Genomic DNA, 20,051 nt, shown 5'->3' with positions numbered 1-20,051 from the left:
TGTCACACTTTGTTTGATGTGCGTCCATTCCTCTGCCTCTTCCTCACTTACCATCACAGGGAGAGGAGAGATAGACAGGACCGCGCCACGCCGAGCTGAGATACCAGCGCGTGAGGAGCTCCGCCCCCAGGCGCACGGCCCCGGTACAGCCGACTGTCTGGACACCCAGCACCTACAGGGTAATGAGCAGCACACACGGCAGCACTGATTGGTTATGCAAGCGTCTTGTCGCGTATGGAGGTAGACGATTGTTCCATGACGTAACTAAAGGCATTACAGTCATCCGTAGACTATGCACTGTAGACTACTGTTGGGATTGTTATAGTATACAGCTATTGTGTCTGTCTGCTACTGACTGATGGCAGTGGTTGTTTAAATGTGAGGTATAGATTACCCTCCAGCCACCCAAATAAACTTTGATGGACACAAAGCTTGTTGATCGATAGGTGATGCAGTGATCGAGGTTACCCTGTTCTCCACGATGGCAGGGCAGTCCTTGCCCAAGGCCAGCTCTGTGGCTCTCCTGGTGAATTCTGACAGGCCTAAGGACCGTGGATATTCTGGATGCAGAGTGGGGTCTGTGCTTATCTGCTGCTTTATTTTTCCAATGAGGGGGAGCGTAGCGGTCCGAGCTTCCTCGTTGAGATACTCTACAAGTAAAACATATTGGAACAGCTTGCACTTATTTGACCGATGTATTATAATAGCTGATGCATGGTTTATAGCCTATTACAAATGCTAAAATAACTTAATTACATTAATGATGTTATAACCTACTTTGCATAGACCATTTACTAATGTTTAGCCTATAGTAAAGTGTCCCAGATTCATTTCAATCATGTTAATTGCGAATATAAGCCGATCATTATGTCTAAAAGCTAAAATAGTAGGCTACCCTTTGCTTTGGTAGTCTTTCCTTGACCACCTGCACGTTCCAAACACGAACGTCATCTGAACAACAGTGTGACTGGACTGGCTGGACTCACCTCTTCCCGCCAGATAAACCTTGCTGGCATGAGAGTCTTTGTTAAAATCAGCCAATAATTTGGTTCCCGGATTTGGAGCTGCGGTCAAAGTATCGATGAAAACCGACATAAAAGATCTTTTCTGCTCTTGCACTTTTTGAGTGGTATTTTCTGCTCCGTCACACGTTGGCCTCATATTGGACTGAACTGAGGTATCCAAGGTGGCTCCAAGGCTTCTGTTTAGATTTGTTGCTTAGCTACAGCAGGAAAAATAGATGCTGTGTCATGGCAACGCTTGTGATGAGTAGTGTGATTAACCAGAATTGTGGATGGGTAATAAATCATCATCATAATATTAATAATAACAACAACAACAACAACAACAACAATAATAATAAATCCCGTACAGTAACTGTATTAGGCTATTTAAGACAGTAGGCTATATTAGCATAGTACTATGTAAGATGTAGATGTCCAGATTTTTTGTGCAAGAATGATGGATTCAAGGATATTTTATTCTGCCATTTACCATTAGGCTATAGAATAGAAACTATGATTAAGCAAATATGATGTGATTAAGAACACAGACTGACTGCCCATTCACTTCCATTCATTTTTTGGGACTATGATTAATCACATCATATTTGCTTAATCATAGTCCCAAAAAATGAATGGAAGTGAATGGGCAGTCAGTCTGTGTTTGGGCGGCCTGTGGACCGACCTGTGATTCGAATCCACTCTTTTTTTCAAATTGGAGAAGTTGTAAGTTGGGCCATGCTACACCCCTCCAGGATGCTCTTGATGGTGCACGAGGAGGAGCTCCGTCGTATCTGGAGGGACGCGCTGAATCTCCTCAGTTGTCTGAGGTGGTGGTCCAGTCTGACGGGGTGCCTCACTAGATGATCCCCCATTGGCTGGTGCAGGGATGAAGGGTAGAGCTAGGCTCAGCCCTGTCCTGTCCAGCACCTTTACCGTTTTATCAATGGCCTCTACTATAAAGACAGATCTGCATAGTCAACGCACCAATGGACCTCATAACAAACACAAGGTCAGATGAAAGATTGGATCTGAATGTTTCCTTATCCGGGATTTAAAAAAAAAATAATTTTATAACATTTTACTGAACAAAGATGCACTTTGTTCCTTTGCACTATTTGCACATGTATGTGGTATCGGCCTACACATTGATTTATTGAATAGTTTGCACAGCATTAATAACTGCACAGTGAGTCATGGTTTAAAGCTTTATTGAATATGAATTGGCGCCCCATGTTGGGGTTTGTTTGTTTATGGTCTGTTTGTCTTTGTTTGATCAGCTACTCTGCATGGGCGATGCTAAGCTCTGCCTGGGAGGCAAACACATGCTCACTACATGACCTGACAGAAAATATGTTTTTATTGTTTGGCTAAATGTCATGATTGGGTATGAGCAGGAGTAACATTTCATAGTGCAATATTGTGACCATGTGAATGGATAGCAGAGGGGATGTTGTGTTTGACTTGAAATGATATGTATATTTATATGTTGCATTATTTATTGGTGGAAAGCAACATTTATGTAACTGTATGCATTTGATACAGATTTGGGATTATGTGTATTAAAGAGGCAGTATATTGAGTTGTAGAATATTATCTGTACACCCCCGCAGTTGGTAGGGTCCAGGTTAATTACCTGTGTCAGGGTGTATTAGGCTGCCAGTATTCATCCGACTCGGCTTTTGTCCTGTCATGTTCTTTGTGTGGGTGAATACACGTTTGGCTGCACCTTACCACCGCCTCTCTGCTGTAAATCCAGCCGCTAACTGGGTCAATATAACATTTACATTCATCAGGAGGTTTACAGCACAATAATTGTCACAAGTTTAAAAAAAAAGACTGACTGTTGTGATAAAGAACTGATGCTCCATCATCCTCCACCTCAAACAGCGTTGGCACCTCAGTCACAGAACACAACTCAGGCTAAATTCTAGATACATTTGAACTGTTGAATAAATCATATCTACTTTGCATGACCATGACACAATTCCACCAGTATTCCTTACCGCAAATCACACAGCCTCTGTCTGAAATGTGTGATGAATTGTGGATAAATCATTGAGCTGTTCTGATATTGTGGATAAATCGTGAGTCTATAATTCAAATTCCTGTCAAAGTCATGGCCATCGAAAATGCAGTGGGGCTTCTTTCTTTCTACCAGTATGTAGCATGCGTGGGCTAATTGGGTAGCCCCTCTTCAACCAATAGGGTAGGAAGAATATAGTTCAAGTTCAAGTTAGGTTTATTCGTCACATGCACAGAGATACAAGGTATGACATGCAGTGAAATAATGTTTAGGGATCTCCAAGTTGTGCGTAGCATAGACATAATGTACATAATACAGTGGACGTAACATACAGTAGACATGCAATAGACCAACATAGATGCAAAACCATAATCACAAACATAGAGTAGTGCAATGTAGAAGAGTAGTGCAAAGGGAGATGGAGTTCCTGTATGTGGGGACTGTGAGGACGTGAGCTGTGTGTTAAGGTGTGAGGATGTGAGGTGTGTGTTAAGGTGTGTGGATGTGAGGTGTGTGTTAAGAGTCCAGATGGCCTGAGGGAAGAAAGTCCTCCTCAGTCTCTCAGCTCTTGCCCTGAGGCTGCCGAGGCGTCTCCCTGACCTCAGCAGAGAGAACAGTCCATTATTCGGGTGAGAGATATATTATATATATCTTATATATTATATATATCTTATATATTATATATATTAGATGTCCTCCATCATTTCCTGGGCTCTCGTCCTCACCCTCCTGTCGTAGATGTCCTGCAGGGTGGGAAGAGATGTTCTGGCGGTGCGCTCAGCGGAGGCGCAGCTCGGTCACGGGCGGGGCAGTTCCCATACCAGGCGGTGACAGCCTGTCAGGATGCTCTCGACAGCTGAGGCGGTCTTCAGGATGGAGGGGGAGACCTTGAACCTCCTCGGCTGTCGGAGGAAGTAACGTCTCTGTCGGGCCTTCTTGAGTTTATGTTGTGTGTGAACAGTCCAGGTGAGGTCCTCGGTGATGTGGATGCCGAGGTATTTGGAGCTGGGAACCCTCTCGCTGAGGTACAGTGGGGTGTGTCCGCCGTCCCGTTGCCTCCCGAAGTCCACCGCCATCTCCTTCGTCTTGCTGATGTTCAGGGTCAAGTCGAGGGACTTGCACCGCTGGGATAGGACTTCTACCTGGTTTAGGTAGGGCTGCTCGTCGTCGTTTGTAATCAGCCCAACCACCACCGCGTCGTCCGCAAACTTGACGATGGAAGTAATACAATATAGAAATATCCCACTTACCAAGTCATTATACAATTTGAGGTGCTGGCTTGATTTAACTAGTTTGTCCTGAAAACTGGACTGAACACTAGATGGCGCTAGATGGTTGAGTTACTCACTAGTTCACTCTATCAGGAGCTTTTACAAAGTCTATTCAAAGGCCTTTCTTCACAGTATACATTTGAAATTGTGTGGGCGGTGTTAATGAGAAGGCCATGTTTCTCTTCACACCAGATCTCATTTGATCTGTTTTTCCATTAGATTCAGTCTAATTTTGTGCCAACTGAACTGAATCAAATTCTGTCATATATATATATATATATATATATATATATATATATATATATATATATATTGTGCTGGCTCCGCTACAGTACAGTATAATGAGAAAGAAATGAGACCAAAGGACTAAAGTTATGTTCTGACTAAAGTTTCCCTGCAGTAGGCACACCGAAAGTGACTTACTTGGTCATTGATGTTGCAAAGTTCAGTTCTGCTGTTCAGCTGATCCTTGGGAACTTTGGCCACTTAACATGTTGTTTTGTTATCAAAGCTTTTGCAGAGATTGTTTCTCCTTATAATGTAGTAGGTTGTGAGAGACTGATGGGGCTCTACTGGCCAATTCCCCCCCACTTTAAGAAACCCCCAACTGTGACACAAATGACCTGATAGTAATCAAGCTGGACCCCAATCAGAATAATTGTTTCCATCCCAAACAGTTTAAGATAAGGATGATTTTGTCTCACACAGCCATTCCAACAACAACGTGAGCATTATGTTGTCCCTGGCATATGCTCTGGTGAGTGAACAGACAACCCCCCTCCCTCCCTCCTTCACTCTCTCTCTTTCTCTCACACACACACAAGCACACACACACACACACACACACACACATACAGTACACATACACACACGCACAGAAAAAAAAAAATGTAGCTGCAAAATTAAAGTTTATTAACTTGAGGGACTCTTACAATTTATATTGTATCTCAGTGCAAGGTAATGTGGTTGTCTGACCAGAATCATAATAGCAAATGTACAGAGTGCAGACTCCCTGGGAAGAACAAGGTAGATAGGACTAGAACTAGGACTAGAACTAGGGCTAGAACTAGGACTAGAACTAGGACTAGAACTAGGGCTAGAACTAGGACTAGAACTAGGACTAGGACTAGGACTAGAACTAGGCGTCTGCAGACCACAACACACTGGATATTCTGGACAGAGCCCTTTGATTAGGTTGGTATAGAAGGGTTGATGGTGTAGAAAATGAAACTGGACAAGAAGCTTCTATTGACATTACTGGTGGACAGTGAAGACATACAACATGACATTCTGGTATCATTAAGTTAATATATCTTGCATTTACAGATGAAGTGGATATACAATAAATAAATAATTTAGCAATAGTTGTTGTTCAAAATTCGATTGAACCCACACTTTATTCCAGAGGTAAGACACATTGTGCTTCTTCAAAGTCTCTCGGTGTATCGCTGTTCCATATCATAAGAGCTACCGTAATCCTCTCTGGTTGTGCATAAAGTTTGTTCCTGCACACAGTATGCTGTGAATGTAGGACTGTCAGTTTCTGGTGACCCAGTCTAGAGCGTCGCCGCAGCTCTCTCTCCTCTCTGTGGATTCCTCTGCGTGGCAGTAGGGTGTTGACACGGTCAGTTGTCCTGTCCAGCCAGGACTAGGGCTTCTTCTGCCAGCCATACTCTTCACCAGGGCCAGGGCGCGATCCTCCGTTCCTCCCGCCCGCCCTCCGCGTCGTCTCGTCTTGGCCGGTCTAGGAAGGATAGTCTCTCTCTCTCCTTGTTTTCAGTGCCTTGGTATCTCTTATCTCTCATCCATCCTTTTCCTGTAATGTGAAACTGAGTGAATAAAAACAAATCAGCATGTTGGGGTACTAGAGGAGAAAACACATAATAAATACAAATAACATTTCGATATGAGATTCCTTTTAAAAGCTCAGGAAAGGGACTAAGCAGCTCATACACTCTGGTAATATATCTCGTTCTGTTTTTGGAGGAGACTAGTCAGCTCCAGGAAGGGGATTTTTGCAACGAAGCCGAGGGCATCAGAATCACAAAGAAAAACTTAATTTTTGCAGATGATTTTCATTTTTTGTAAAATAATGAAAAGGAATCCACAGCATTGCAATCCACCCCTGATAAGGATCCAGCAGTCACAGCATTCATCATATGAACTTGTCATGTTTTTATTTTAGAAGCTCAGACTTTTTTTTTTATCCATTCTGTTCCCCCATTAAATCCCAAACACATGGTCCATTTTCAACCATTACCGTTGAAGCATCCCTTCTCTGAGCCGTCTCATCAAGAGCCTGACTGTTTATACTGTGTTCCTCCGTGAGAGGGGACCCAGACACTGCTGGACCAGGACACAGTCTACTGGACCAGGACACAGTCTACTGGACCAGGACACAGCCTGGGACACAGTCTACTGGACTGGGACACAGCCTATTGGACCAGGACACAGCCTACTGGACCAGGACACAGCCTATTGGACCAGGACACATCCTGGGACACAGCCTGCTGGACCAGGACACAGTCTACTGGACCAGGACACAGCCTGGAACACAGCCTTCTGCATCAACATATGGCCTCATGCTCTAAGCTACAATTCTTTTGTTTTGTTTAATATTTCCATCCTGATTGTTTAGTGTTCATCTTTGCTGTGTCATCTGAGCAGTAGTGGTCATTTCTTCCCCATCATCGTTTTATCTGAGCATCCTCCTCCCCCCTCACCCCCTCTATAGCCCTACTGTACCTATATCTACCTGTAAATGCCGGAGATTCTGATCCATATCAACTGAACTCTACATGTCTCTACAGGAGGGGGTAAACAATTCACAATTGCTAGGCTGCAAGAATCAGTAGATAAGACCACTTTGGAAATCAAACCACAGCCTTGTACCCACTTGCTGTTACTGAAACGATGTATAATATGACCATTCCCAGTCTATACCTGCAGCCTATTTGCAGACCTCACTAAGCAGCAGAACCAGCTCCTAACGGCAGTGATAGCAGGTTGATGAGCGCGTCGTTAGATCCTTTACTTTCATAATATGAACTTGGTCAAACACACAACATATTGAATAAGAGGATGCAGCAAATATACCTCAGATATGAAGAAGAGGCTGTCTCTGTCACACACACACACACACACACACACACGTTCTCTCTCTTTCTCTCTCTCTCTCTCTCTGAATCCTCTCCTAGATTCCATCTGCGTGGGTATTTTAGCTCATCATATTACTCAAAACCCACATTTTGGGCCAACATATTTCGTTTGTTTTTGTCTTGCATAGAATTTCAAGTACCTCATACACTATGTTCATTTCCATGATTCATGGCACTTAACTATTTCAGTGAAGGCCCTTTTTGTTTACCCACGTCTAAAACAATAAGTCTCCATATGTGATTTTGTTGTTGATTAAGCTGGTAGAATGAACTGCATTGAGATAAAACTTTTTCGTGTATCTCTGGACATTTGTTCGCTTTGACATCGGTAAATTTCACCTAGTGAAACAAAATGCTCATTCTCCGAGTTCTGTCTAACCTCCCCTTGATTTTGTGATCGCCATATGTTCATTTGAGCATGAGGACTTCATTTTGAGTTTTCCATGATCAGCGGAAGGTAGGCTATACCTCAGGTTCATGATCAGTGGAAGGTAGGCTATACCTCAGGTCCATGACCAGTGTAAGGTAGGCTATACCTCCGGTTCATGATCAGTGTAAGGTAGGCTATACCTCAGGTCCATGGTCAGTGTAAGGTAGGCTGTACCTCAGGTCCATGATCAGTGTAAGGTAGGCTATACCTCAGGTACATGACCAGTGTAAGGTAGGCTATACCTCAGGTCCATGATCAGTGTAAGGTAGGCTATACCTCAGGTCCATGATCAGTGTAAGGTAGGCTATACCTCAGGTTGATGCCAGTTTCAAAAGTCAACAAAAAAAGATTTTTGCGTATTGCGTTTTTTTTGTTTGCTGTTTTTATGAAGTGGAAAAAAGAGTGAAATTATGGGTTAGTGCCTTTTTGTCTTTGGATATCTAATCCATGTGGATTAGTTTGCTCAACCCCCAAAGCCCTCTATTTAGACCGATGGTATGAGATTGAATCAGATTTCCAGGTCTCCTTTGAAAACTACTGTTGCAGATTTCTCAGTGCATCACCGTTCATCTCTGACCCTGGTCATCATGTCATGCTCTCCCAGGCTTGATCTCCTAATTTAATGACTACTATGGAAGCCAGTGTGTGGAGCTCAGTCAGGGATAGCGTTAGTATTATTATATTGAAAAGAAATGCTTAGTCTGACTTGGTTGACGCCACATGAAAAGAATGCTACCACACCAGCTTCTCATGTGGCCCTGTAATGCATGCCTAATAATATGCACAATAGCACTCCTCAACAGAGAAGACTGGTTTGGAATAATATAGCGGTGTAGCCGGCACATAATTCAGACAAAGTCATCGCTTTCGATCATTCTGCTACTTTTCCAGGGTGTTGTGGCCATATATGGTAACTTACGCTTGTCACCACTGTTAGATGGAAGAGTTAGATTGTGTTGAATAATTTCTCTGTGTCAATGTCAATATCATTAGATTTTTTATAGCACCATTCATACAAATCAATGTTTACATAAAAAGAGATGGATTAAAACATAAATCATGTAAACAGTGAGAACAGATTTAAAAGAAACAATAAAAGTACAATAACTAAACATTAAAAGATAATATAAAGTAGAATAAAAAATATATAAAAACAGAATACAAATTAAGAAGACTCTAAGATATGAACACAAGTAAAGCTACCTGGTAAAAGCAATGTCAAAAAGGCCTAGTTTTAAGATCTCGCTTAAAAGTTACCCCGGTCTCAGACATTCTCAGGTCCTCTGGCAGGGTGTTCCAGAGACAGGGGGAATAAGAACTAAAAGCTGCCTCTCCATGCCTCTTAGTCCTGGCTCTAGGACCTCCCCATGCCTCTTAGTCCTGGCTCTAGGACCTCTCCATGCCTCTTAGTCCTGGCTCTAGGACCTCCCCTTGCCTCTTAGTCCTGGCTCTAGGACCTCCCCATGCCTCTTAGTCCTGACTCTAGGACCTCCCCCTGCCTCTTAGTCCTGGCTCTAGGACCTCCCCACGCCTCTTAGTCCTGGCTCTAGGACCTCCCCATGCCTCTTAGTCCTGGCTCTAGGACCTCCCCAGGCCTCTTAGTCCTGACTCTAGGACCTCCCCATGCCTCTTAGTCCTGACTCTAGGACCTCCCCATTCCTCTTAGTCCTGGCTCTAGGACCTCCCCATTCCTCTTAGTCCTGGCTCTAGGACCTCCCCATGCCTCTTAGTCCTGGCTCTAGGACCTCCCCATGCCTCTTAGTCCTGGCTCTAGGACCTCCCCAGGCCTCTTAGTCCTGGCTCTAGGACCTCCCCATGCCTCTTAGTCCTGACTCTAGAACCTCCCCAGGGCTCTTAGTCCTGGCTCTAGGACCTCCCCAGGGCTCTTAGTCCTGGCTCTAGGACCTCCCCAGGCCTCTTAGTCCTGGCTCTAGGACCTCCCCATGCCTCTTAGTCCTGACTCTAGAACCTCCCCAGGGCTCTTAGTCCTGGCTCTAGGACCTCCCCAGGGCTCTTAGTCCTGGCTCTAGGGACCATTCAAATCTCAGTGCCAGAGGATCTGAGGGACCTACTAGGTGTATATTTTAAAAGCAAGTCTGATATGTATTTAGGTGCATGAATATGTATGGATTTATAGACTAATAAAATAATCTTAAAATATATTCCAAAACTAACAGGTAACCAGGGTAATGATTTTAAAACTGGTGTGATGTGAACCCTCCTGTCTTAAGAACACGTGTTGCAGCATTTTGAATCAGTACGAGTTGACTAATCGCTTTTTTTGGTAGGCCAGACAGGAGAGCATTACAATAGTCCAACCTAGTAATAAAAACATGTATTACTCTTTCAGTATCAGTCTGGGAGAGGAAAGGTTTCACCTTGGCAATGTTTCTTAGGTGATAAAAATGAAGTCCTTGTCACATTCTTTATATGGGCCTGAACGCTAAGATCAGAGTCTAGCACGACATTTCATGTTCAGTGACAGTGTTTTTAGGTGCACCAACAGTCTCTCTCTTTCACCTTTTTCCACCAATGATCAATACTTCAGTTTGTCCTGGTTTAACTGGAGGACGTTCTGTGACATCCACACATTTATGTTAGAAATACATTTATCAAACGGTCAATTGAGCTGTAGTCAGGAGGTGTCACAGAAACTTAGAGCTGGGTGTCATCAGTATAGCTATGGTCACTAATGTTCCTTCTCATGACCTCGCGTAGGGGTAACATGAAGGAAACATGTCTGACCCCACATGTCATTGATACCCTTTAATATTCAATTCCAAATTCCAAATGTACAAGTAAAAAATTAACAAATTATAAAAATTACAAAGTAAAAAAAGACAAACAGTAATTACACAATAAGTACCCTTTCTATACAGTATAAAATGGATTATGTACGTGCTATATGGATATGAATGAATCATTAATAAATAACCCAAAGGGGGGAGGGGGGAGGGGGGTTGTGGGCATGGGTGAGTTACAGTATGTACATGCTATGGCTATAATAAATAGGCGGGGGGGAGGGGGGTATGATATTGCGCTGTTTGTGGTTGTGTTATGTACACTAGGTATCCTGCTCCCCTGGGTATAGTGTTACTATACCCCAGATAGCAAGCGGATCTGGGCCATATACAGGCCAGATCTGGCCCTTGTGGCTTAGTTCCGGCCCATATATGGCCCAGAATCATTACACATCCGCTTGCTATCTGGAACGTTAGATAGAATCATTCAGGAGCCGGATGGCTTGCGGAAAGAAGCTCTTCCTGAGTCTCTCTTTGCTCACCCTGTGTGTGTGGTATCTCTTCCCTGACGGTAGAGGAGAGAACAGTCCATTGTCCATAGAAGCTCCATCAGATCTGGTGGGACGCTCTGAATGTCCTCAGTTGTCTGAGGTGGTTCAGTCTCTGACGTACTTTCCTCACTGTGTCTATGTGTGTTGACGTCAGGTCCTTGGTGATCTGGACGCCAAGGTACTTGAAGCTGTCCACTCTCTCTACAGGGGTCCCATTGATGATTAGAGCGGTGTAGTTCCTCTCCAGCTTCCTCCCAAGGTCCACCAACATCTCCTTTGTCTTACTGACGTTCAGATGGAGGTTGTTTTCCTGACACCACTGGGTCAGGAGCCTCACCTCCTCCAGGTAGGCCCTCTCATCATTGTTGGTGATCAGGCCTATCACTGCTGTGTCGTCGGCAAACTTGACGATGGTGTTGGAGTCGAAGGTGGCTGTACAGTCGTGCGTGTTCAGGGAGTACAGTAGTGGGGACAGCACACAGCCCTGGGGGGCCCCGTGTTAAGCATGAGCAGGGTTGAACACAGCCCTGGGGGGCTCCCGTGTTGAGTGTGAGCGGGGTTGAACACAGCCCTGGGGGGCTCCCGTGTTGAGCGTGAGCAGGGTTGAACACAGCCCTGGGGGGCTCCCGTGTTGAGTGTGAGCGGGGTTGAACACAGCCCTGGGGGGCTCCCGTGTTGAGTGTGAGCGGGGGTTGAGGTGGGGTTTCATATACCTTCCACTTGCAGAGGGCGTCATTTTGCCCCAGGACCCTGAGCTTGTTGGAGGATGTGAGCTATTGCATCTTCTGTGGATCTGTTGGGTTTGTATGCAAACTTCGAGGGTCTGGTGTGCTGGGCAGTGAGGAGCAGACGTGTTCCTTGACCAGCTTCTCAAAGCACTTCATCCCCACGGAGGTGAGAGCTACCGGGGCGTGGTCATTGAGGCAGGCTGGTCTCGGCTTCTTTGGTACGGGGGTGATGGAGGACTTCTTGAAGCACCAAGGTTGACGAAAAACTCTCAGCCAGTTGAATACGTCCTGAACCAGTCAAGGGCTGGACTGCAGAGGCCGACCCAGTTCTCCAGTCTTCCAACAACTGTAGACTGTGATTTATTTGAGTCAGACCAGAAAAAAAAGCTTAGTGTATTCACCTGTCACCATATCAGATACATTTCCTGTTTCAGGTTTCACAAAATAACAAACTCAGATCGTACTAGAGGCAAATATAAATTAGATAGAATTAGATAGATAGATAGATAGATAGATAGATAGATAGATAGATAGATAGATAGATAGATAGATAGATAAATAGAAAGATAGATAGATAGAAAGATAGATAGATAGATAGATAGATAGATAGATAGATAGATAGATAGATAGATAGATAGATAGATAGATAGATAGATAGATAGATAGATAGATAGATAGATAGATAGATAGAAAATTATATATCAACTTATTTGTATGCATCTGCAAGTGTATGCACCATTGATATTGTCATTTAATTAATTGCCACTGCTTATAAAACTTCCCCTTATGGACATGAGAATGTCAAACATTGTACACAGAATCATATATAGAGGCTGGTTGAGGGGAAGGTAGATCAAATCAATCATGGAGTTCCAGAATCACCTAATGTGTGTCTTGTCTTTTGAGGCCTGTAGAGTTTAGTCTACTGAGTCCCACGGTATATTAGGGTAGGATGGGCATGTTTTCACTGCTTCTTTCTCCTCAGTGAATACTCTCAAAATCTATTTCTTCCTGGATATATCCTTTCCATGCCAAACAAGTGGGAGTTGAATCAACACCATCTGTTTCTGAGGTACAGAGATAGTAGCATAATGTGTTTATTTACTTCGGGCAAGCTAATTCTCGCACACAAAAAAAACTATCAGTGTTGAGTTCAGCCTGCAAAACTATTTTACTCTCTTCCAGCTACTATTACAAGCACCTTTTGTTGTTTGTCCTCGTTGAACGTTGGCTTTGGAGGGCAAACCGGTGCTTTTTGGGAGACGGACTGTGGCAGTGTAGAGGAGGAGCCAGTGGAGCTCACGGATAATTCAAGCCGTTGGATACAGTCTTTTGCCCACACCTAATAATAAAACGTCTTGAATTGCCCCGTGTGCTCCAATGACTCTTGTTGTTGTTTGAAAGCCAAGTGAAGTGTAAAGTGAAGTGTAAAGTGAAGTGTAAAGTGAAGTGTAAAGTGAACTGTAAAGTGAACTGTAAAGGCACAGTGATTTCTATTTATGTTTATTTGGTGTTTTGGATAAAAACAAAAAGTGATGTTTTCCAGGCTACAGTGTGGTGGTGTTGATACAACAATTAAATAACACACATCCTGTATATTCTACGGCAAATCTAGCCAATCGTTTATCTGACTACGTGGGGCTTAGAAGACATCATGCTTTATAAGGAAGGTTTTCACCGAGGGACCTGACGTTTACATAAACATGAGGCATGTGCCCATTGTGCCCTGAAAACCAAAAGGGTTGAGAGCAGCTTGTCTCAGTCTTGTTGCATTGTGCAGTAGCCCAACCCACTAGACCAGTTAAGTAAGATAAGATACTCCTTTATTAGTCCCATAAGTGGAAATTCATTGATTTTTCCCAGCACAGCTCTCGGTGCCAACTTCCGCGAATAGCCACAATAGGTTCCCAACTCCGGTATGACTCACCTAGGCCACAACCTTTCAGAGAAACTGTCAATGCACTGAGCCAATGACTACACTAACTTCACCTTACTGTACCTGCCATAATAATAACTCCATTATGAGCTTGAGTTCTTTCGATTTCAAAGCTCTGTTTATAGACTTTGAATAGACAGACTGTCATAGTCATTCAATTCCAATTTAAATCCAAAACAGTGTGTCCATTTTCTTGAATTTCACATGAATATAGAGCTTGTGAAATTCAGGTTTCTTAGAACAGACAACTCCTCTTTGGATATAAACACACCACATCATTGTTCAGATAAGATTAAGCCAGAGTGTTTCACTCACATTATGCAGAGTGTCGTATCACCCGTCCCCAGCCCCAATATTGGGCAGAATGTGTCCCCGCCTTGGCCTACAGAAAGCAGCATGTGAGTGAAGAACGACACGATGCTATTGGGACCCTGTCAACTGTAGAATACCAAATGACAAATGGTGGCAAAATGAAGTGCCGCATTATGAAATGTGGCATTATAAAATAAAAGTGCCCTGAAATAAATAAATGTGGCATTATGAAAAACATCATTGTGAAATAAAAACCTATTTATTTATATTTACAATTATTTATATATGTATTTATTACCTCATAATTTTTTTTCAGGATTTATTTCATAGACATATTTATGTATTTATTTAATTTTGTCACATTTGATATTCCATAGTATTACACTAATGCAGAATCAGCTGTCTAAGATCTGGAAACAACATCATGTCCTGTACGTATTACCGCAACTACAGTAATGCAAGTTTTCTGGGGGGTGTTTTCTGGGGGGGCTTCTTCACCGACTGAACAAGTGATCACAGGCAATAAACAAGACGTTGACTTAAATACAGTTTAGTGACATAAGGCTCATACACTACAGAGGGTGTATTCTCCACTGTAGGCTTATCACCTAACATCTGTTACTACATGGTAAATACGCCATACACAAAATGTATGTTAAAAGGGCGGGAGAGCATTCCAGAAGATGACAGGGTGTCTTTGTGACAGAAACACTTAGCCCACTGTGCGTGTTGCTATGGGACCACTGTGCACATTATATGCCTTGATATCTTTCTAAGAAAACAAACCATATTCTCATGAGAGCATAGCCCTGCGCTCCCTCAGCATTCAGTATTACCCCACTGTCACCTTGTAAATAATAATGATGTAGTGTTAGTGTATTCCCTCATAGACCTACTGTAGGTCCTGGCACTCGGCTCTGACACCAAGGGGTTAGATAATTAACCTTAGGGGTTAAGTGCGTTGATTGAATCGTTGCTTTTCCTGTAGCTTGTGCGTCTGGGATAATGATGTCTGACTGATCCTGCTCATGGCCTCCATCTCACACACACACACACACACACACACACACACACACACACACCCCACCTCACTAACCCTCACACAGACCATGACACTGACGGGAATCCGTGGGCCTCATTCATGAATGAAGAGAAGAATTTCTTAGGAAGCATTTCTTCTTAAACTCCACTTACACTGTTTCCAAGAAGATTCTGGCATTCGCCATTGTTCTCACATGTGGGAACTCAGACCAGCATCAACAAACACGGAAGAGCAGGGTTACTGTAAGTAGGCGACACACCTTTCATGCAACAGACATGTTTACTTCAAATCTACAGTTGTATAACATTATAGGATTGCAATACTATAATATTTGTATCATTTATAATATCTTATAATAATGGTTTTCATCATTTTACAAAGTGAGAGTGCTGTCCGTCCAATAATATCCCCGATGTGCCGGGTCCAACTGTGTGCCCTTCTCCGGATGTGCTCGTTATAGAACTACGAGACTAATATCATCCCATAGATTTTGGTTTGGGCTGCCGCATTGACAGCTGTGTATTAGATAACCTACATTTCTGTAGACTGTAGGCTATTGTATATTGTATTCTGAAGTCTCATCACTTTGACATCTTGCACTGTTCTGTCTCGCTTTGTTTATTCCTCGTAGTAGGAAGCCTACTTGGCTGAATTAAAATCTGATTCTGATTGCCCACGCTGGATTCGACCTGCAATCCCCTGACTTGCTAACGCACCTGACGCAACCCCACCTGAACCATTATGCTATCGAAAAGTTGGCGAGTCGAGGGCGTGGATGATCAATACTCATTCTGAGAAGTGACATATGCGCACGACCCTGTGGTTGCAAGTCCTTATATGGGGAAAGCGGGGAGTTGACCTATGCTAATTCGGGGGTACGGCCACGCGCATTCAATTTGCAAAACTATATGATTCATCATTATGAGAAGTACGGTGCGAGCTCACCCAGCGGTTTATGAACACGTTATGAATCAGACGGGAGCTTTCTTTAGAAATGTTCTTCTTAGAAATGTAAGAACAGAACAGGCCCAATGCTCTGATCTTGAATAATACACTCTCAAGCTTCTTGGCAGAGGAACAGATACCTGATTCATGCGTAGCCCAGTCCGCCTCAGGCCCATACACACTTGTTAGAGTGTGTATGGTTGGATCACCAAAGCCAACATCCCTGTCTGAGACAATTCTTGCTCTATAGATCTCTCTGTTTTACGGAACACTTTTAGAAAGCTCTCCCACATCACAGCCCAGCTGATCGCCTCTATAAGGGAGATAGCAGGATGTGAAGGCATAAACGTGAGAACGCAGACTGCATGTTTACATCAAGCTGCTCTGAGTCAGACTAATTCCTATGGCGAAGCAGTCATCAGCTAAGAAACTCATGAAGCAGCCTTTAAGTGGGGCACGTTGTCACGCAGAGTCAAACTGTCGGGTTCGAGCGTTTATAGAATATCGGGACCCTCTGCAAATAGTTCCTCGTCTACATTACTGGATTGATTAAGCAAGTCGGATGTTTATCTGTCACATTAGCCGTCCGACCATACTGTACTGTAGCTCCAGCATGTTGGTATACGTGTGCTCTGATTGGCTGTTTGTCTAGCAAACAGCACACAGCGGTGAGTGGAAGTGTTGTGGGGGTGTGATAAAGGTTTATCTGGTTCATGGGAGGGGAGCAGGCTCCATGAGGCCCTGGGGGAGGCACAAACACTCACTCAACGTCCATACAATTTCACATTGTTGGAAATATTGTTTTATAACTATGATGTAATGGCAACATTATCTACATCACAATATTACCCAAGGGGTAATGCGTGGGGAGCTCCTCATTGTAAACTGTGAGAAGTTCCAGTTTATGATTGTCTAAGATATTACCAAACAAGAATAATCGATTTTTAAACTAAAGACTGCAGTTTGTAAAGTGTGTACAAACCAATAAAGTAATTGGTTTCAGGTTATTGGTTGCCATAACAAAACTTTGCACATCTGTTGATAATTTATATAATGTTGACATCAGGTATTGCAGTTAACATAATATATGGCAGAAGCAGTTAATCTATATATCTTCAAATGAATGACCTTGATGTTTATTGATTTACTGAATGGAAATGCAGATTAGTGTTCACATGAAGATTTAATTAATTAAATTAATTTAAATCAGACATATTAGCACGTTGATCTAATCAGACCATATGCAAATATTAAATTGCTGTTATCCAATTTACATGTGCATTCAGCTCTGAGAAAATCTATTCACGTTGGCTTTAAGTAAAGACATCCAAAGAGGTTTTATGATCAAACCGTCAACCTCTTCCAGAGAGACACCAGTGAGACCATGACTTGGTCTCCTGTTTCCCTGCGGCTGCATCAATATGTCTGCCTCTTCAAGTCTTATAACGCTCTCCTTTATTCACGGCCATATTGTGACCACACACGTGCGCCTGCTATCCTTATTGTGTAACTACCGATGGCTCGACATTTAGCATTTCTCACACTTTACCAAACGCATTTCAATTGAGTTATATTACCAGCAGTTTTCTGCACTTAACATATTTCAATTTCATGCTAAACTTTGGTCTCACCATTTTTGAATAATTAATCTCAAAGCACTCACGAGCGTAGCCCGAATTTAAAGTAAGGAGTTGCATAATGTCAGAGCGCTGATTAAATATTTTATTCCATAAACTCAGATAAGAGAAAAGTAGAAATGAGAGAAGGGTAAACAGCCTCTCAGGCTTGCCTCCCAGGCTGTCCTTCCCAGGGTTCAACTGCGCTGTTGTGAGTTGCCCTCGGGCCAGAAGGGGTTCAACGATCATAACAGCGAAGACGTGCTCTGATTTCACTTCATCCGCACCAAGAAAATAGTTTGATATGACTGAAGTACTGCACATGTACTATATATACATGTCAATATCATAGATCATAGAAATGGACTTTCATCCCGAAATATGACATTTACCGTACACCCAATACATCCAAATAGAATCGGGAATGTTGATGTCATGTTAAACTAATATGTGTGATGGAGGATGTGTTTTTGGTAATAAAAAGCAAACTTACAATTCTGTCTCTGAGAAGTCATTGAACTGTGTGCTGCCGTTGGTGTGGGGGGGTCCAGGGAAAGGCTCCTCGCTCTTGTAGCTGCCCTGACTACTGACCGGGCTCTCGTCCCCCTCGGCGCCGGCCGCAGGGGGCTTCTGGAAAGATCCGGCCGCCCCGGCCTCCGCCGCTCCCAGGAAGCAGGGGCATCGAGTCCTGAGCTCCTTGCAGAACGTGTTGAAGCGCGGTGTGGAGAGCCAGGGGCAGCCCAGCAGATTCTTAAACGCGGTGCGGAACTCAGGGCTCCTGCAGTAGATGATGGGGTTGAGGCCTGAGTTAATATAGCCCAGCCAGTTGAGCAGGCGGAACACCACCCCTGGGGGCACGTTCCTGTCAAACACATTGATGATGTTCGCCACGAAGAAGGGCAGCCAGCACAGGGTGAACGTGCCCATGATGATCCCAAGGGTCTTAAGGGCCTTGTGCTCTTTGACAACCGTTAGGCGAGAAGATCGTCTCTTGGAGTTCTTCCTGCTGGGGCTGTTGCCGGAGGATCCGCCACAGCCCGCGGCCAGGATGGTTCTGCTGGGGCCCGACTGGACCGTCCCTCCAGCACAATCGTTCTGGAAACGGAGCCGGTTCTTGTCTATGAGCTGTACCTGCCGTGTGGCTATGATGAAGACTTGAGCGTAGACGAATATCATTATGAGCAAAGGGATGTAGAAGGACACTACTGAAGATATGATGGCAAACGTCCTGTTGGTCACAAAGTCACAGCAGGCGGGGTCCTTGTAGCACTCCATGGCCTTGGGTTCGTCCTCCGCACGCCAGTATTGGTTCATGATCGGGACGAAGGAGATGAGGGCCGACACCACCCACACCACGCATACTATTACCCGGGCTCGTCGCTTGTTGAGGAGAATCTTGTGTCTGAGGGGCCTAGTTATGGCAATATAGCGGTCCACTGCAATCACGCAGAGAGTCTCGATGCTGGCCGTCACGCACAGGACGTCCAGCGAAGTCCAGAGCTCGCAGGAGGTGCCACTCAGCTGCCAGTTCCCCGTCACCAGGATGGTGCCACCCAGAGGGACCACCAGCACCCCCATGATGAGGTCAGCGCAGGCCAGCGACATGATGAAGATGTTGGTCATGGTTTGGAGCTGGGAGGTGCGTGCTATAGCTATGATGACCAGCAGGTTACCCACCACGATGGTGAGGATGATGATGACCAGCACGATGAGACTCCAGGCTCCGACGGGGTGGTGGTATGGCACCGTCGTGGGCACCAACGTGCTGTTGAACGGGTAGAACCGGGTGCTGCTCAAGTTAAGTTCCATCTTCACCAGGCGAGCGAGGCAGCTAGTTTAGACTCGAAACTACATCAAGTGAATATTGAGTTTCAAAATCAGCTTCAAATCCTGAAGTTATCAAACTCCAAAGCAGAATAAAAAGAAGTTTCTTAACAGCATTTCCAGTGATTTGCCCGAATTATTTTGTTTGTGAATTTGGTCTCCATGTCTCATTCTCTAAATTAAATCAAGAGGTGCAAAACTATAGTAGAAATCCGGCTGACATTTTTGACAGTTTTACAATATTGAACTACCATCAATGATTTATGTTCGTCCTCCTTTATGTCTCCAAAGACCAAACAAGGCAGGTGAGCAGTTCCTTTGAAATGAGCAACAGCAGCATGCTGTCTTGTCAAAAGCAATAAATCCAAGATCCAAATCGTTAGCAAAAAAAATACTGCTTTTATAAATCCATGAAAATCACCATATTATAAGCTGAGGAGTTTTAAAAAATCAGGCAAACTCTTGTCCAG

General features: G+C 43.9%; 2 protein-coding genes across 2 annotated transcripts in view; both read right to left on the bottom strand.

Moving 5' to 3' along the window:
- Window positions 1-1,095, bottom strand: part of got1l1 (glutamic-oxaloacetic transaminase 1 like 1) — a gene marked incomplete at both ends in the record, with an annotated part of 4,651 nt that extends 3,556 nt beyond the window's left edge. The window contains 3 exons of the mRNA XM_084457394.1: window positions 52-172; window positions 469-650; window positions 987-1,095. Coding sequence (XP_084313520.1) covers window positions 52-172; window positions 469-650; window positions 987-1,095 — 412 coding nt within the window. The remainder of the gene's footprint in view (window positions 1-51; window positions 173-468; window positions 651-986) is intronic.
- A 5,004-nt stretch (window positions 1,096-6,099) lies between these two features.
- On the bottom strand, window positions 6,100-19,566 carry adrb3a (adrenoceptor beta 3a; the record flags this gene model as incomplete). The annotated part of the gene is made up of 2 exons (XM_084457393.1): window positions 6,100-6,127; window positions 18,251-19,566. 2 exons carry the CDS (start codon window positions 19,564-19,566, stop codon window positions 6,100-6,102), a joined length of 1,344 nt encoding a protein of 447 aa, XP_084313519.1.
- Window positions 19,567-20,051: the final 485 nt, after the last annotated feature.

The sequence above is a fragment of the Borostomias antarcticus genome (genome assembly GCF_949987555.1).
Source record: "Borostomias antarcticus genome assembly, chromosome: 23".
Classification (NCBI taxonomy): domain Eukaryota; kingdom Metazoa; phylum Chordata; class Actinopteri; order Stomiiformes; family Stomiidae; genus Borostomias; species Borostomias antarcticus.
This window is presented reverse-complemented; position numbering and strand designations above follow the sequence as displayed.